The following is a 19,513-nucleotide window of genomic DNA, read 5'->3' on the forward strand; positions in this document are numbered from 1 at the left end:
ACAAGAGTTCCCCCCCCCCCCCTCCTTCCCGAGACTTGGTAAAATAGGAAGTACTGCGGAATCGTACAGGTTCTCTTTGACTTCTGTGAAACTGTTATGAATTGGAAACAATCAACAGCAACTAGATCTTGCATTTTGAGTAATGTTATCTGCCTGCATATCGACGAGCTATGCCATCTCTGTCAAATGTAGCATTACAAAGTGTGTCTGCTACACTATCGGATACATGCTGGAATCTTGTTGCTGCTTTCACCAAGGCTTGGGTGCTCACTTGTTGTACACGCACTGTCCAGGTAGTTGGTAAAACATCAGGTTGGGTTTGCAGGTGAGTCCTTCGGCACAAGTACCTCCATGATTCCAGTAGCCACCGCACTCTTCACCAGGCCCCTAAATTATTCATTGGGAAAAAAAATAATAGCTGTCAGTTTAAATAATTATTTTACTTGTGTCACAATCACTATAACAATGCAAGAATCAAGAGATGGTAGAGGGCCGACAAAATGGATCATGTACGGAAGAAAAAGATTGTGCAGGAAGTTGCACGCAAGTAAGGGCATATAGTGAGTAAACATTTTAAGTCTGCGCATTTTTTTTTTGTGATTAACATTCATATGACTACCTTTGCTTGACATGACTTGCTGGATCTCAGCACTCTAACTTCTCTTGAAGTACCAAATCCGTGTTCGCTCTGTGACGTCCCCGCAAACACGGACTGAACCCCGCTCCTTTCAAGATGTTTTCGTTCGTTTCTCAAACCCACGCACAAAAAAAAAAGGAAAAGAAAACCTTCGGTGTAACGAATGGGCATTCCGGAGTGAAGTACCAGAAGGATTATTTCTACTATTCTCACGGGCTCCCCCGCGCAAACACGAGGACCGGGCGGCGCCTTGTCGTCTACAGACCGTGTGACAGCGTACGGTGGAGATAATCGGCGCGAACCCTTCAGATTTGTGGCATGGGGGAGCAGCAGAGCACCTTTTGTTGGTTCGGGGAATGCGACGTCGCCGCAGCGCTTGTGCCGGCACCAGTATGACTTTTCGTCAGCCTCCGTGGCTCCAGGGCTCATTACTGCGTTCTGCGCGGATGGCCACCCCCGGCAGTGAATGACGAAGAAGCGGCGGCTACGGAGAATTTCGCGGGAGACACCGAGCTGCATGGAAACGTTGAGACTTGGTCTGGACTCACCAAGTACCGGAAGCATCGGGACCATTGTTCGCCCGTAATTAAAGTGTCTTCGGACGGCTCGCCCATCACTCTCCCTGAGGCTTGAGTTTGTACTTTGTTACTTGCTCGGCTTTGTTTGGGAGAGGGTTTTCTACTGGTGTAGGCCACGGGGGCGGCCGCCGAAGATGATACACTCCGGACTGAGAAGAAAAGATATGCCGCGTGGAGTGGCGACTGGTTTGGTGCCCCGGTAGGGTGGAGTCGGGTCCTACAAAAAGGGACTACGATACGATACTAGAGGGTCGGAGAGGCACGATGCGGAGAGAGTCGGAGAGATATACGATGCGATGAGCTCGAGATGGTAGAGAGGCAAGGACGGTACGATAAGATATGAAAGTTAGGGATATGAGGCGAGTGAATGGAGCATTACGTAAGAGGGCTAAGATGTAAATCACTGAGAGGCACGACGTAGGCAACGATGACGAAGACGATGAAGACGCTGACGAATTGGACAATGACCCCAGGAATAAGCCCTGAACCCCGACTCGAACAGCCAGCTCCGAGGCCCCCGTCAACATGGACATTCTGTGAGACGAACTTCACCTCCCTTACTTAAACGAGCTTTGCGGGTAGAGATGCGGCATATTGAGACATTGCGCGGTTTTATTCATTGAAAACTTTATCATGTGTGTCGTCGTGTGTTTATTCTGTATTATTCTGTATTCTGTCACCGTTACTTCGCTTATGTACCCTGTTTCGCGTGTCGCGAGTATTTGCTGATGTGTTACAATATCGTGTAACAAAGATGTCGTTCACGGACGGTATGTGTGTACGCCATTGGCACTTGCTATTGAATTAAATGCGTCCATGGTTAAGTAGAGATCGTGACGTCTTAACTTACTTCCCGGCCCCAGCACGAATCCCTGTATGTGGAAAGTGATTGAGACACGTAGCCAAGAGGAAACCGGATAAAAAGGGGTTGAGTGGTCTTCCCTCTCTTTGGCGATCGGTGGCGTAGCGGGGGACGTCTCAGCTCCAAACTACTCTCCAAAATAGGCCCACATTTTTTTGTGACAGAAAATTCTGGAGAGCATGTCATGTATAGTGTTTACACATGAAGCGCAAAATTCTATTGTAGAATTGTGAAATAGGAGGTAAAAAAGCCTAATAAATTGCTAAAGCCAGTTTGACTGTGTTATGCAACAATTGTCAGCTATTACCAGCTCCCAGCTCATCCCAACTAGGTCTTGTTGGCTTCTGGTCCCAACTCGGACCAGTGCCAACAAATACCAATGACAGAGGACACACACTATATAAGCATGAACATGAGCCTAATATTTTCACATTCATACATATAATTCTGTCGGTTTGAGGATGCATGCAATTATGCACTTGTTCAGGATATCGACAGAACTGAAAATTTCGACTTCAACCAAGCCGTTTGCACTAAGAAAATATTTATGACGGAGTTCCAATTCTTAACCATAGAGAAAGAAACCTATGGTGAAAGAAATATGAACTGATTGTAAGCAATAAATTGCACACTTGGAAACCACCTGCTTGAGCTGATTTATTGCAGTTCAACTGCATCAATGCCTAACTTAATGCTAGGTTTATTTAGCGTGGGATGCAGCTGGTTCTACTCAAACGAAAAGTCACACTTTTGCCATTATGGCGAAGCAATGAATGCAATAGCAAGAAATTAGAATATCACATGGAGAACGATAAGCAGCTCGATACTTCCAGCTTGCCGCTGCAACACTAAGAAGGATGCTCGCAAAGAACGCATAGGTGTACACTGGAGAAGCGTTAACTAACAACCGTCATAATTGTTATACGTCTTAGTATTTGAGTGACGCACGGAAAATGTCCATAATGAAAAAGCCGACGCCGTTTGATTTTTTTTTTTCAATGAAACTACGGCACTCCTTTGCATCTCCTGCCGTGCAGTGGCGTCTGACGCCTAGTGCATAGAGTAACATAAAATATATTACTTTATGCCTAGTGTGCCTCGTGTTTTTTTGTTTTGTTTATACATGAGGCGTGGCACAGAAGGGGGCCACTTGTTAAATGCGGAGCATTTCTTAAAGGCTAAGCACTGGCACATGTAGCACGCACATACGCGTCAGAAGCGCCTAGTCGCGCCGTGGAGGAAAAGGGCGCGCAACCACTGGCACGCGTCGACCATAGAGTTTCCCACAATACTAACTAGAGGGAACTCTGGCGCTAGTGTCTATGGGAACGATGGGTAGTACACACATTTGTCTAATTTTCGTACTTCTGGCCTGCTTCTGGCTCCGTGTGTGTTCGTGTGGCTTGGAGCTGTTTTTTCACGAAAACATAAAATAGCAAATGTTCATCGTTTGTGCTTCACAATCTTATTCTTTTGCGCTTAATATTTCGAATCAAGTAACTAAGTTCAAAAGGGTTCGTTCTTTCTTTCAAAACAAAACCGAAACACAGCAATAAACAAAGCCGCAAGTACGATTCGCCGCCCGCAAGTACGAAGACTAGGCAAATGCGTGTACTACCCATCATTCCCATGGTCGCTGAACGATCGCAGCGCCAGAGTGCCCTCTAGTTAATTTTTAGAAACTCTGATCCATCCATCCATCCAAAAAGTTGCCGCGCTGCTGGCGAAGTTTCTATGTGGCGAGAGAAAAAAAAAAAACGGTTTTGCGCTTCTATATAGCTTTGTGTTTGTTCGGAAATGTCGGGTCAAGGAGTACGGGAGGCAAAGTCAATGTGGCGGAGTGTTTTATTTTCAAATGGGGTTTTTATTTTGCTATAGATTGGCGCCACCCATATTAGAGCAGTTAAAATTGCGATGCTTCTGCAAGAGATCCGCATGTGCTCGAAACTATACTTCGTAGTTCGCCGCGGGCTCTATAGTATGGGGGGTAGGGGCACTGGCGAAAAAGAAAGAAAAATGACTGTGCGATCCGCAAGGGCGGTCAGAAGAGTGCCGCGTTCTAAGTTTATGGATTGCTTTTTACACTCGAGTGAATGGATTCTTCTTGCTCTCATTGAACTAGCGCTGCTTTTCATTGTAACGCTAGCTGTTTTGAGAATTCTTGCAGACGCCCTAATGTGATCACAGCTGCGCCACGACGCGGTTTTATTGCTTCTTAGAAGCGATCGCTTCTTAGGCTAACACGACGGCCGCCCAGCCGTGCTCGCCACAACTGCTCTTCCATATATATGTGGAACGTTCAGTGGGACCTGTCAACGACAAGCAAAACGCTGTTAGGCGTGCGACGGATAAATAAACAAAATTACAGCATATGCACGGAGTGAATGATTGGTGTGGTGAAGCGTCCCACCATACATCCGTCCGTGTATTCATTCGTCAATGCGTCCGTCGACTACTATCACACTACAGCACACATCCGACGAATGGAATCCACCCCACTGATCATATCATTCACTCCGTGGAAATTCTGGCTACGCTGGATACAAGGACGACCGACCAAGTGATGCTGTAAAAAGCTTCGTTCCTAAACGCAATAAAACTACGTCGCGCTACGCGTCGCAGCTGTGATTACGTCAGTGCGCCTGTAATAATTTTCTAAACAGCGTCCAATTTAAATCAGGGGCAGTTCTACGAAAGGAACAGGAAAGTGACCCATTTATTTGCGTGTAACCCGGGAGCGCCGAATGCGGCATTCTGATTTCGCTTGTGGATTGGGCTGCCTGTTTTTATTGAATGTGTAGCGTTTTATAATCGCACCTACTCGCAAATCAGGCGTCGGCGGCGCCGTTGACCCCGCCACTAGGCATGCTGGCGTCTCGTGCCCAAGTTTTTTTCCCTATCTAATGTGCAGAAGGGCACGCATCAGTATAGCATATCCCTGAAATTAAATGGAAGAATCAAGACCTGACGTCACTTTGTCTAACAGGAAAAAGCTACAGCATTGACATGACATGAATTGTATAAACCGTAACCAGTCGGCAACTTAATTAGTAAATCCCTCAAACATTCATTTTGACTTCCACTCCAAAATTTTCTCTCCTCTATGCAGAATGGCAGCGATGCACGCACGCAAGGTAACCACGCGAACGCCGCAGCATGAGCGCGTTAAGAAAAATTCAGTACTTTTAACAGTAATGCCTGAGAGAACAACATGGAGATGTAAGAGGACTGGCAAACATTCCGTATATGTTTTGTTTCTCACCCTACACATTGAATATATGTTCTTTCAGCGCACCCCGTTTGTTCACATAGCTAACACTGTATCGCAAGAAATTTCAAGTCTTTTTACTCTCACAGCGATGCTATTATATCCACTAGGTATTATTTCTTACTAACTTGTACTTTCGTTACTGGTTTTACTTTCAAGTAACTGTTAATATTTTATTTATTATCAAATGTACCACTTGCCTTTGTAATGCCTTCGGCCTTGAGGCTACTATTAAATGAATGAACCATGGAGACGCATCTTTTCAACGTGTAAATAGGGGCAAGCGGAGCTTGCAGTCTTCGTGCGTAAGGTATTGTTTTTTTTTCCGGGGTAACAGACGGGTGCACGGGGAATTTATGTAGGTCACAATGACATATAGTGATTCATAAAACATACGAGAAAGGCACTAATTCATCTCCCATGAGGGGACACTGCTTAGCGACTTATGATGCAAGTGCTATACAACGAATAAAAAAAGGAGCGAACAGAATATTGGACATGCGCTTATTTTATTCTTTCCTTTTTGAAAGACTACATTCTTAAAAGACGCAAGGAGGCGCGGGTGGGGTACAGAGCAGTGCTTGTGTCTTGTTTGTTTGTGAGACCGCTCTTTATCTTCAATCCCGTGTATACTCCCTCCCCTTTTATTTCCCTTAAAATAGTACTGAAACAAAATTTTGAAAGCGAGATAACCTATCAGATAAATTTGTATAGACACACGCATCATCTACGAAATGTAAACAAATATTGTCGCCTAGAACCTGTTTAAAATCAATTTCAAATGGCGTGTCGCGCTACGGCATACTAAGAATGCCTTTCTTATTCTGGTAGAACACAAGCACCCCCTGTGTCACGAGTTTTGTGTTGGCCGCCGCTCTCCCCTGGCAAACCATTTCAAAGGAAATAGGAGACGACTTGTACGGGAATACAAAGGCTGGCGTTCGAGCTTCAGCGGCGCTTTTTGAAGGGGTCATGCATATTTACATCGCCGGAGAGGAGATCACAGCAGGGCCCACAAAACTTTCGATGAGAAGACTTGTCGACGTGGTGATTCGCACGCACGCGGTTTTGTGTGTCCACCTAGGCAGTTAGCTTTGCACGAAAACCCAGGATTCCTTTCCTCCATGCGAAAACCCCTCTGGGTCCCGCCTCACTCGGCGCTCTGTGGAATCAAGACTTCAACAATCAACATCGCGCGCTCGAGCAAACGAGCACTCCGGCCGTGGATCGTTAGCTGCCTGTTGCATGAAAAAAAAAAAAAGCGGATTTTTTTGCGTAAGTGCTCCTTTGCTCATGGAGTCCAAAAAATAGGGGCACCAGTTTCATCCCCTATCACAGTGTGTTGGGGAATGGGGGAGGGGGGGGCATGGGCGTAATGTACAAATGGAAGGGGAGATGATCGTAAAATAAATGTTTGTCGCTAAGGCTTTAGCAAGGCTCATTTGCGCAAGATACTCTCTTTTCATCATGACGTGCCATCTTCATGCCTTCTCATTACCACCCGCTAATCTTTGTTTTTTGCTTGCCAGCTGTGGGGGGGGGGGCAAGTTTTTCCAATGGATCGCATATAGGTAGTGTGGCAGTTTCGGCTAGTTGGTATTACATGTTTAGAATAAAAATGTTTAACCATTTCGAGTACTTCGTACTCGACTATGGGAGAGCACTGAGCCGTCCCGTATGACAAGACGATAGTTATAGCGCGAGAACGGCAGAGTCAGGCTTACATATTAATCTGATGTTGGTGGGACTCTGTTTTAAGCACGCCCTTATCCGCAGCGCCCACCAATATTGCTCTGGTTTTCGCGTTTATACTTGTGCAGTTGTCGATTGAAAAAAAAAAAAACAGTTATTGCACATATTTGAGGCATATTATCTACACAACAATGTTCTGTGATGTGTTTCTTTATACTATAAAAGGCACACATAAGTAATTCTAAGAGCTGCAGCGTTAATTACGCTGCGCTGACAATGCGTCGCTATGCACGAAAAGGAGATTCTTTTCTAAAACAACGCCTCCCATAGAAAGATTTATGGCTCGCGCTCCCAGTGGAGTTGGCCTGCCTTCAGTTTTGAGCAAGCGCCGTGCGGTGGCGCTCGCGACCGACACTATCGATACAAAATGGAGGAAGCGAACCAGAAAATTGACGGGTAAATACTTAAAAAACAGCATAGGGCCAAACCAAAAAGAACTATCAATTAAGAAGAAGGTGAAGGAAATGAAGACTGACATGTGGAGAATTGGCATGATGAAGAAGTCCCCACTAGAGATCTATCAAACTTTTAAGCAGGAAATTGCCAATGAAAGGATCTATGATAATACTTGGGGTAGTTCTCTACTGTAAACTTACATACAGCGCAACACCAGAAAAAATACAGGACAGGGAAGGAGTAAAACAGAAAGAAAAGACGGCGCCTTCTTTTTTTTCTGTTTTACTCCTTCCCTGTCCTGTATTTTTTCTGGTGTTGCGTTGTAAGTAAGTTCATGATGGATCCTAACCAACTGGCCCAACTTACCGTCTTACTAGTTCTCTACTGTTTGAGGCCAGGACGGGAGTATTGCGAACCAAGACATATCGGGCCAAATACGAAGGGGTATACACGCTTTGCAGTGCGTGTGGAGAGGAAGAGGAAACTGCCGAACACTTGATAATGTTCTGTAAAGGGCTTCGCCCTATAGTTGACGATGATGGCGCAGAGTTTTTCAAAGCACTGGGGTTTAGAGATAAGGAGGGCAAAATATACTTTAAGCGGGTAGAATTAACTAGAAGGAGGTTATCTGATTGGTGGCTAAACTCGAATAACTTCCACCATACATTCCTTGGCATTATACAGAACAGAAGGTTTTATTGTGCTAAATGAAGAAGAATACATGTGCATGATATACAGAAAAAGACCATATATATTATGGTCTGCTAGATCTCGTTATATATATATATATATATATATATATATATATATATATATATATATATATATATATATATATATATATATATATATATATATATATATATATATATATATATATATATATATATATATGTATATATATATATATATATATATATATATATATATATATATATATATATATATATATATATATATATATATATATATATATATATATATATATGGATGGAGGGAAGGCCGCTGTGGTAGCTCAGTGGTTAGAGCATCGAACGCGTTATTCGAAGGTCGTAGGTTCGATTCCTGCTCGCGGCTGGTTATTTTTTCATCCACTTTTCTTTCTTCTTATTTACATTCCATTGGTTCTAATAACTTCCCCTGTACATCCCGTGGCATTACTGTCTGTTAGATCTCATTAATATTGTGTTAAAACACGAAAAAACGAGCCCTTAGGTATACACTTCTTTCACTTATATATATATATATATATATATATATATATATATATATATATATATATATATATATATATATATATATATAAAGAGGAAAGAAGTGTATACCTATGGCTCGTTGTTTTGGCACAACATAATGAGATCTAACAGACAATAATGCCAAGGAATGTATAGGGGAAGTTATTAAAACCAATATAAAGTAAATAAGAAGAAAGAAAAGTGGGTGAAAAACTTGCCAAGCGCAGGAATTGAACCTACGACCTCCGAATAACGCGTTCGATGCTATACCACTGAGCTATCATGGTGGCTATCCCCCAGCCAATTTATTGGGTTTACATGTGAATTTAAACGTGAGAGTGTCAGTACTGCGACCAGTAGCCATGGCGGTGAGTGTGGCACACTTTTTATGAGCATGTGTGGCGTCACGTAGCACGTGATCTTATTACAAGCTGGAAGCTGACCAATAGTCCCTCATATATATATATATATATATATATATATATATATATATATATATATATATATATATATATATATATATATATATATATATATATATATATATATATATATATATATATATATATATATATATATATATATATATATATTCATTTTCGATGGAGGCGGAAATTTTGTAGGCCCGTGTGCTCAGATTTGGGTGCACATTAAAGAACCCCAGGTGGTCGAAATTTCCGGAGCCCTCCACTACGGCATCGCTCATAATCATATCGTGGTTTTGTGACGTTAAACCTCACAAATCAATCAATATATATATATATATATATATATATATATATATATATATATATATATATATATATATATATATATATATATATATATATATATATATATAATACTCCGGCAATTCTTATCCCTTGTATAGATGCGGAGGAGAATCGCAGCCACCTGAAAACTAAGGCTTGTCCCGCTTTCGTGACTCGTGCGAAAGGCTTCAAAACGGCAGTGAAGCAAGCTCACGACTTGGAGGAAGCCTTGGCTGCGAATGCGTTTCATAAGAAGCCTAGCTCCTCCACTTACGCGTATTTGCCTCATGCTGTTTTTTTTTTGTTGTTGTTGGGTGACGTAAAAAAAAAGTGCACTCACACTGGCGCAGACCTTGCAGCAGCCGCACATGTCGCTCGTGACTCCGTAGTCGCAGTCTTCTTCGTCGGGGCAGTCGACCTCGACGCAGTCTGGACAAGAGGGCATCGACTCGGCCCTGGGGATTGTGGAGCGAAAGCGAAAAGAGAACTACGGTCAGCCATGCGGACCGCGGCTTGTCTTTCGCAAAGCCAAGCGATGCACGGGCGCCCTTTACGAGCATCCGCTTGTGCTTCACTCGGCATAAAGCGAGCAGACATATGAATAGGATAAGGTGCACGCTTGGTTCTGCGCTTTGGAAACCGGCGCAGCGGCCAAGACACGCGTTGTTTGCCAGGAGAGCGAGCACGTGCTGGCAAATTTCAGGAGATTCCGGGATGAAGCTTGCTCACGGGGTTCAACAGTCAACGCGGCTCATTGATTCTACCAAGTCTTTTTCATTCTATGAAATCTACAGATATTATGGCTCACTGATATATGGATATGGTACCTGCCTCCTTCTCGTACAGCATCATCAATGCATATCAGTTCACACATATAAGGCAGGATTTGTAGCGTTGAAGGAGACAGTTCCACTTGTCGAAACTTTGGCTTCGGCGATGCCCCGGATTCGGGAATTAATGTGTTGGACGAAGAGCAGTTTCGAGGAATCGTAGGAAAACACAGTGTCTGCTTCAAGCTGTTGGTGCATTGCTACCGAGGAATTTCGTTAGCGTGCGCCGCTTCATGTTGATTTTTTTCCGCGCCGTTTCCCACTTACCAAAAACTACTGCCGTAACCGCTTAGCTTATTATAGCAACCATACTGTATGCATGTTCAAGCGCGCGTTTGTACGTGTGCCTGTATACCTGCCCTCCCTCCTCTGGCTACGCCGCTGTTGTAGGGAATAGAACGCAGCTGATGGAAGCGCGTTTAACCAATATGCTCTGTTTCGAAGGCAGCATGATTGTGTCCAAGGGGGTTAAAACCTCCCCCTCTCCTAAACTTGCTCAATATTCTATGTGCATATATGCAAATGCAGACAAACGCACGCACGCAAATCCATAAAGAATAGTTTATCCCCATCCTCTCTCTCTCTCTCTCTCTCTCACACACACACACACACACACACACCTTCCAGGAAAATATTTCTTCCTGGAAGGTTCTCGTGTATCGCGAAACACAAGGCGGTGCTCAGTGACAACGTGAACGCGCAAATAACGTTACACGGGGCTACCACTCGATGTATTTTCTGGTTGCCGTACTTGTTATTGGGGATTGTTGGCGCATGACAAAATTAAGCCAACAATTCAGTCTTCACAACAGTTCTGGCTTTATGATTCTGTGACGGCGAAACGCGGCGCGACCACTTTACTCGTGAATTTTCGTTATTGATGCGCGTGGTATACGCGTTACGAGCACAGTGTGTCCGAGATTAATTACACCTAACACACAAGAAAGGGAATGTAATGGCTTTTTTGGCTTTATTGCCTGTCAGTTACAATTACTTTTTTTGTTTAACAAAGAAAAATGAGCCCTTATGTATTCCTCTTTTTCGTTCAGTCTGCGACAATAACATGTAAGCCCTATTTGGTGAACATTGATTGATTGATATGTGGGGTTTAACGTCCCAAAACCACCATATGATTATGAGAGACGCCGTAGCGGAGGGCTCCAAAAATTTCGACCACCTGGGGTTCTTTAACGTGCACCCAAATCTGAGCACATGGTCCTACAACATTTCCGCCTCCATCGGAAATGCAGCCGCCGCAGCCGGGATCCGAACCCGCGACCTGCGGGTCAGCAGCCGAGTACCTTAGCCACTAGACCACCACGGCGGGGCTATTTGGTGAACATAAGCATTGTTTCAGTCACTTATAAAATTGGTAATAATTGACGTTGACTTGATGTAAGAGAAGTTGGGTTATGTCTTAATCTAGATTTGTATTGTTATACAGTCGCATTATGTGGAAACAAGAAGCCTGTTATAGAAAACTATTCTTATAATGTTAAATAATCTAAAACCAGATGCCCCCCCCCCCCTTTTTTTTTTCTGGTCCCTCGATCAGCGGCGCTATATTCGTGAACTCTCCGATATAATACGCCAGGCACATTTACGTGTTCTTATACGTGATGACTTAGTAGTCAGACGCACGAGCCGTATATCAACACAGATGCAAATAGTGAAATGAGAAGCATGATACCACGTTATGTAACCTGTGGATTTAGATGACAGAACGGGAATAATTCTAGAATGGCCTGCAAGCTCACCAACTTGGTTTCGCATTTATTTCACTTTAATAGTGAGATGCACGTGGCATAGGGCAGGTTCCAATCTGGTCGTGATGTGACTCCATGGGGGCGATCGGTCTGGTTGAAATTACACGTTGGGGACACCCATCCTCGAGCACGTGTCCTCTAGGCAAATCGTGCCTTGAGATAAACGCCTTCGTCTGTGCGCACACTGCGCTCGATGATCGGCAGACTGGAGTCCACTCCCTATGCTATACGACGTGCAATAAAAAGTGCAAGCCCTTATACTCACAGCGCAATGAAGGTGATGAAGAGCAGAGCGGCACACGACGTCGTCTTCATGATTGTGTCGAAGACTCTGGGCAGAGCTGTCAGCATCTGTACGTGGTACGCTAATTAGCTCGACTGGTTGCGACGTGACGCTTATATGCGATCGAGATTCGGTGGGCTGTTTGCAGCAGGAAGTGGCATATCCGTCCGCGACGGGATGTCCGCGCCCCCCATTACTGGTTATACTTTGACCGAGTTGTACGCCTGCGTTCTCTTCCGCGGCAAGTGACGTCTTTTTCCGAGCAGTAAAGCCCCACTCTTCGCTGATTGCCTTGTCAGGCATGCGTTAAGACGTCCCACGGCTGACGTGCAACCCCTGATTAGGCCGGGTTTGTCCCGGATGCGCAGATGCCTCTGAGGTTGTGTTACAGTGGACTACAGCCAACAGCCATTGGAAACTCAACACCACACGCTGCAACTCGGTGTGTCGTATGCGTCGAGAACGTGAAGACGAGAAGAAAAACCATGCACGCACTATAACACCCAAACACGAGCGCGTGTGCACACGTAGCGCTTCCCCACCATACTCTTACCGCTTCTCCAACCAACAAACTACCAATGAATGAATGAATGAATGAATGAATGAATGAATGAATGAATGAATGAATGAATGAATGAATGAATGAATGAGAAAGCTACTAGCAACGTTGGCTACCAGTGTGCGTATATACGTATAAACAGTTGACAGCTGTACGTGGTCACCATGTGACGAAATGATTCAGAACGAGGCTCCCCGATCTCCCTCTCGTTAGGCTATGCACCCGCCGTGGTAACTTAGCACGTAAGTTGTAAAATAGTGCTGTTCCCGAAGGCTCGAGTTCGATTACCAGCAAAGGGCATCAGTAAGATTATGAATAGGTATACACCTCAAAAAACCTCCGGCGCGATAGTAAATTAAACCGGACTACCCCACTACGGCGTGCCTCATGATTATCATATCGAGCCCTTGGCACGTCTCGTTGGACTGCGTTGCTGCAACACCCGCTGTGTATCTCCCGGTCTCTTCCTCTGTGGAGAAACTCAATACAGCCTGTTTAGGCTATATTTATCAGCTGTTTGCTGTGCAACCACTCGGAAAGCCGCGCGGGACTGAGGGCAGTTCCGAAGTTTCATAGTCGCGCATTTCACGCGGCGTGTTTACTCTTCTGTGAGAAACTGTCCTCACTGAGACTTCCACATAGTTAAGCCGCCACATGGCCACTTACTGAAAGCCCTAATGTACTTGGTTGATCGCAGAGCGAATTGTACAAGTTTGCAGATTTTGACCGACGTATGTGGTTTTCAATAGTCGCGTGTAATATCACTGAAATATGGGATATATTTTCGATAATCTTCAGTCCTTCACTACAATAGAAAGATAGTTAGATAGTTACAATGCCCCCCCCCCTCCCACCGCTTCAATCGTAATGAAATTCTAGCTACGCCTCTGATGCGGAGCTGAACTGTTAGCACAGAGGCGAAACGTTCTCGCGGCGTTCTCACGTTCCATCTCATCAGTTTGCTACTGCTACTGCTACTACGACAACCTTCATGCACAACCACTGTCAGCAATAAAAGGCTGATTGGAATTTTAATGATTGCTTGATTAACAGTGAAAAGGGCGGCCATGCAGTGGCTTGTAAAGTCTTCGGCCGAGCAGTAACTTAATATGGATGCTTGGCACTACAGTCTATGTAGATATATAGACTGTATAAATGTACAAAGGAAGCTTTATTTCACTGTTGGACCACTTATGGGTATGCTGCACAATACAGTTCCGCGACTGGTGTATAGATTCACATTATGGCGGAGTATGGGCCTAAGGCGCGGCTGCTGCCATCGAACACATAATCGCGGACTGCTGTTATATCACTGAAGTCTTTGGAATATCTTTCGTTTCGCTTCTGCCAGCGCATACGGGCATTTGTATAGACAGTCACCACACACTTTGACAGAGGGATAGCACTGATGTGTGCAAACGATCAATGCAGACAACGAAGAAATGCACAGCTGGCTCGACGCGTGTGCGTTGTCTGGGGACTTGTTCCAAGCCGCAGTTGTGTGAGCTCTATTAATCCACGCTGGAAGGCAGCGGCTCGCCGGCCTGGCCATAGCAGTAGCGCTTTTTCTTGGAGCCCAGCCTCGCCGTACCGAAGGCGGCCGCAGTGGCACCATCGGCGACGGTCGCATGCCTGGCCGCCTTGCCTTTGGCCAATGTTCGGTGCAGCGTTTCGAGCTCTCGGTTGAACAGCATCTTGTGGTTCTGGGCGAGCATGTACTCCCAGGCCTTGTAGGCCTCGGCTTCGTCCGCCTGCTCGTCGTCGATGTCGGTGGTGATGCGGAAGTGGACGCTCTTTCCTGGTCCCCCGGCGGCCACTGCCGCCGCAGCCGGCTGCAGGCCGATGGCGATGACACAGGTGCCTCCGTCGCTCACCAGCGACGCGACGGCTTGGTTGAGCCGTTTAGCGGCAGCCATAGGGTTGGGTGCGTCCAGGGCCTCGGCGAGTGCTGCTTCGGGTTCCAAAGCGTCGCCCAGCGCGGCCGTCGAGAGCACCACGAGTCGGTCGTCCGGGCGCAGCGTCACGTGCCGAATGCTGGGTGATGGTAGCTCGCACGGAGGCGGTCCTCGGGCCGTCGACGGCCACGAAGAGCTGGCGTGCGTCTGGAAGCCCTCCTGCAAGACGTTCCAGTAAATGAGTCAGTAGACGGGCGTGCAAAACCTTTGCGTATATTTGCAGTTGAACAAGACCAGCTCGTTCGATCATCAGTCGCGAAAACTTCTTAAAGCTTCAAAAAAAAAGTGTGCCACGTGCACGCTTCAGTTAAAACTTTTTTGATTGCACGACTGAGGCAAATGCTGATCGAACCTTAAAACCGGTGATACACCGCCATCCCTAAAGCGCACAGCGCACGTACAATCCGTTTTGCCGGCACAAATTCAAACAAAATAAATCTTGATGATATGTGGGATATAAAGTTCCAAAACTACCATGGGATTATGAGAGACGCCGTACTGGAGCTCCGAAAACTTAAACCTTCTGGGGTTCTTTAACGTGCACTCAAATCTGAGCACACGGCGCTACAGCATTTTCGCCTACATCTAAAATGCGGCCACCGCAGCCGTTATTCGATCCCGTGACCTGCGGGTCAGCAGACGAGTACATTAGCCACTCGACCACCGCGGCGGGGCAGCACAGTAAATCTTGATGAAGTTAAATAAAAACTACACGGCGTACGATGGTGTGAGAATGATTGGCTTGAAATTTAGAAGTCAGAAGACAGCTGGAGGTATCAGGGAACACACAGTGGTATCCGATATTCTAGTCGACATAAGGGGAGGAAAAAAAAAAAAACCTGGACACATTTCCCGGCTGCTTCAGAAACCCATGGCTCGTTGCGCTCACACAGATTAAACTATTTCAGTGAGGTTTATAAACACCGAACCCACTTTTCTACCTATACTGATTGTACCTGTGTGAACAATACGAGACTCCCTTGAGAGAATGGGAAAGTGCAGAAACGCAGTTTTCAGAAACGTATATGCAGTTCCTACATATTCGAAGGACTTATTTAGGGCCCACGCACTGTGAAGCTTATGAATTCCGGAAGCACATTCATCTAAAGTCAGTGGAAGCATGGCTCTCGCGATTGCATGGATGCCACGGGCCTGGCCAGCGTGCCTCGAGTGCATACTTGCCTGAACTGCCGCATCCCAGTCGTCGGCGACGCAACGCGTGCTTTGGCCGCTCTCCCCAAAGAGTATCGTTGCCTGCTTGTCGGCGTGGGCGAGCAGGCAAGTGGCGCCACCACACTGCGCGACCGTCATGAGGTACGCGGCCCCGTCTGTACCGTCAGCGCCCACGTCGGCCGGGGCGAGGTGGCAGAGCAGGATGTTCAGCTGGTGGCAGCATGCCTTGCTGCCCAGGGCCCTGAGGAATATGCACGTACGGTTTTTCTCGCCAAATCTTGAGCCTTCCTGGTTTTGTAATAACTTGATGATAGTTAGTTTGTCCATTGTTAGAACAGAGGATGAAACCGCGTGTCCATAGGACGAGGACACGGAGGAACATACTATAAGATATAGATATATGACATGCGCTGTCACAAACACGGCTACGTCACGATTAGTCGTCTTCTAACATATTTGCGTTCCCCCCAAAAATGCCTTGTGACCTGGTTCCCAAAAAATGCCTTGTGACCTGGTTCTTCCTAGCTCTGCTGAGGATGAACCTTACCATCTGCTTCTGTCTGGTACTCTCTGGCTTCAATGTGATGGAAAATTAGTGAACACGAAGTGTTGTTCGAGACATCGTTCAAGGCTGCAACAGTTGCAGCCTTGATGCATATAGGCCAGCTTGTCGAAACGCCGTCTCCAGCGACATCGCTTGTTCACGCATTTTTTCAACTCTTTAAGCTTTCACCTCCCCCAGAGCTCCTTTTCTGGCTCCGTATGAGCGATACAGGGCGACTACCAATTTTGAAGAGTTTTTCTAAGTTTTCATAGACGTTCTTTATATTTTTGTCAGCTTGGGTTATAATTTCAAGAACGTCAACATAATGTAAGGATTTCATTTGAAACTCCTTGTGGACCTCTAGTGGCTGGACCTCATCTGAAGGGTTGCACATTTTGGAATTCATGTCGCGCGCAAACAATATTCGTGGTCAGTTTTCGGCTTCCACCGTACCTTTAGGCCTTGAAAGGTATTCACGTTATCAGCGTAAAAGAGCATCTTTCACAGGAAACTAGAGCGAGTGCAGATCTTCGAAGAAGAAATTTTGACCAATACAGCTAACGGTGCACAAAACACGCTCCGAGGGGTGTGTAATTTGTTAGCGGTATAACGCCGTTATTATTGCTAAGTGGCTGAACTGTCCAAAGTAAGTTAATGCTGGAACTGCCAAAGTCAATTAACTCAATGACTGGCGCACGATTCTCCGGAGGCGGAACTCTAGCGTGAGAATGCTACCTGTAGGTGGAAAGTATGATGCTTTGCAGGAAGACTGCCGAAGATTCGGCGGAGCGTCGCTCCTGTCGTACGAGCTGTGCGACCGCCGCCTTTGCGGTGGAGAGCAGCTGCCGCTGTGGGCTCTCCAAGATGGCCGCCAGCACCTCGGTATGGCCGCTCGGCTGCGTGCACTGGTTGATGTACAACCTGCGAAGGGCACCACACAGTGTGAATACATAGCACACGTTGCTAACGCATGGCCGTGTATATGGGTATCATCTATAATTGAGGTGAAGCTGAATACTGATACATTCGTGCGGATTGCCGTATTATACTTAGTACGACATCAAGTATTGCTGAATGAAAACAGCCGCTAATGTTTACGCGCACTTAAATCCGTAGTGGCCCGCGGGCCTGGAGTGTCACGTGTAACATAGAGAGCGTTGACGACTATGCAGAGGCGCTCAGAAGAATCAAAATGCTGCTAATGTGTAAGTATCCTCGTATAGACACTTCTCCCGAGATGTAACGGCAGAATCATGGAATTAAACGCATATCAGCCCCTGAATCACGTGAAATCAGGCGACCGCAGTCAGTGCGATACAACTTCGTAAATGCTGCATAGTTAACTGCAGATCTGCTGGGTGACGTGGGCCAAGGACTGAGAGCAATAATGGAAAGCTTTAATGCTATAAACCGACAATGTAAGAATGAGTGTGTGGCACAGCGACGGCGAACTTCAGTTGGCGACCTCCTGAGCCATGCCTATACATTTATCGAGAAAATGGTGTCTTTTCGACGCATGTCGTGTTTTTTGTGCCGACGGCTTTCTAGCAGCTCTGTTATGGTCGAGGTTTGCAGTATGTCGTCGATGTAAAATTATCATCATGAGCTGGCGGGTGCTCAACCATGGCCAAAGCATTGCATGTGTATCGATGGTTAACGAGATAACCTAAAACGTGCGGTCATTAATCGCCGTTTGCCGGCCGTGGGTTGCCTTGTTATTTTATAGTGGACCAGTGTGGTGAATAGTGTAATTCGTCTGATCTTTGTGGCACATCATGCGCTATATCACAGTAAAGCTTTCTGTTATGGTCGAGGAGGGGAAAATACAGAAGGCTAGAGAACGGCTACAGAGTAAGAGTGAGAGAATAAGAGACATAAAGAGAAGGAGAGAAAGAAATGGAACAAACAAATACAGAAAAAAAATAGAGAGAAAGTCGACATGCAGAGAAGGCGATAGAAAGAAACAGTAAAAAAAGTAAAAATGATAACTAGTATAGTCAAAGCACGGATTAAGAAAGAGACAGGTGAGAGGGTAAAAACCTAAAGCCAAGCCAGGGCCAGCTAGAGGCTCACAAGCTCTGCTGTCACACAGCCTTGCACAATTTTGTGCAAACTGCGCAATTAAAAAATTAAGACCTTTTAAAACAAGAATTACATTATTTATATCGCCGCATCTCGTTCCTATAAAGTTCAATCTCGACCACGACTAATCTTTTTACCGCATTGCGGTCATACTGTACGGAAGCTTGGGTGTCCGGGGCTCTGTTTCAAATGGCTGTAGGTGTTATCTCAGAGTCAAGAGTGGTGCTTGTATTTCGCCGACTTAAAATTTTGCCTTCTTTGAGACCTAGACCTTCCACCACCTGTTATCCATGTGTTGCACCGTTCGCTTCGCCGTGTCATCAGCGTAGCGAATCACTTTAGAATTATTTTCTGGCCTTCTTAAACACTGTCTGCTCTTTAACTTGACCTCGACAACTAGCATGCTGATAATATTAAGGAAAATGACATTTACCAGGTGCCGTAAGAGAAACAGTTAAAAATGTTTAGCGGTTGAATATTGTGACGCTCCGTTCGGTTTCATATTATGAAATTTGCGGTGTTCATCAGCAAGAAGAGCTAGCCACGTCCTCACAGTCTGAGGTAATTTGGTTCGCTCTTATCATCGTGTGGGCTTACCTGGCTGGCCCTTTGAGACTTTCCGAAAAGCCGGTCGTCCAGAACGGGCTTTCAAGGCAGCTTTGACCGGGGCCGTTGGACTTGAAGGGTGGAGCCAAGCGACCAGAGAACTTCGTGTCTACAACGGACACATTTCTTCTGGAACTGAACGTAAGATCTATGTCACACATGGCGTATGTATACAATGAATACTCATGTCAATATGAAAGCAGGTCACAATAAAAGGCATCGTGTGATGGTGATG

The 19,513-nt window shown here is 45.7% G+C and overlaps 2 protein-coding genes across 2 annotated transcripts in view; both read right to left on the bottom strand.

Annotated features, from left to right (window-relative positions):
* On the bottom strand, window positions 1-12,547 carry cmpy (crimpy). The gene is made up of 3 exons (XM_037427360.2): window positions 12,342-12,547; window positions 9,821-9,935; window positions 1-387 (listed from the first exon to the last, which is right to left on the bottom strand). Exons 1-3 carry the CDS (start codon window positions 12,425-12,427, stop codon window positions 268-270), a joined length of 321 nt encoding a protein of 106 aa, XP_037283257.1. The 5' UTR covers window positions 12,428-12,547; the 3' UTR covers window positions 1-267.
* A 1,751-nt stretch (window positions 12,548-14,298) lies between these two features.
* The window catches only part of LOC119176732 (PH domain leucine-rich repeat-containing protein phosphatase 1), a 49,635-nt gene continuing 44,420 nt past the window's right edge, over window positions 14,299-19,513 (bottom strand). Inside the window, exons 10-13 of the mRNA XM_075877248.1 lie at window positions 19,270-19,413; window positions 17,326-17,511; window positions 16,056-16,287; window positions 14,299-15,032 (exon numbers count right to left, since the gene is read on the bottom strand). Coding sequence (XP_075733363.1) covers window positions 14,430-15,032; window positions 16,056-16,287; window positions 17,326-17,511; window positions 19,270-19,413 — 1,165 coding nt within the window. The 3' untranslated portion in view covers window positions 14,299-14,429. The remainder of the gene's footprint in view (window positions 15,033-16,055; window positions 16,288-17,325; window positions 17,512-19,269; window positions 19,414-19,513) is intronic.

This window comes from Rhipicephalus microplus, chromosome X, assembly GCF_043290135.1.
Source record: "Rhipicephalus microplus isolate Deutch F79 chromosome X, USDA_Rmic, whole genome shotgun sequence".
Classification (NCBI taxonomy): Eukaryota; Metazoa; Arthropoda; class Arachnida; order Ixodida; family Ixodidae; genus Rhipicephalus; species Rhipicephalus microplus.

Coding starts and splice junctions, on each gene's coding strand:
- cmpy (XM_037427360.2), bottom strand. CDS start 12,427: ATGCTGACAGCTCTGCCCAGAGTCTTCGACACAATCATGAAGACGACG. Junction 9,936..12,341: donor TTCATCACCTTCATTGCGCT/GTGAGTATAAGG, acceptor CACAATCCCCAG/GGCCGAGTCGATGCCCTCTT. Junction 388..9,820: donor GCTGCAAGGTCTGCGCCAGT/GTGAGTGCACTT, acceptor TGAATAATTTAG/GGGCCTGGTGAAGAGTGCGG.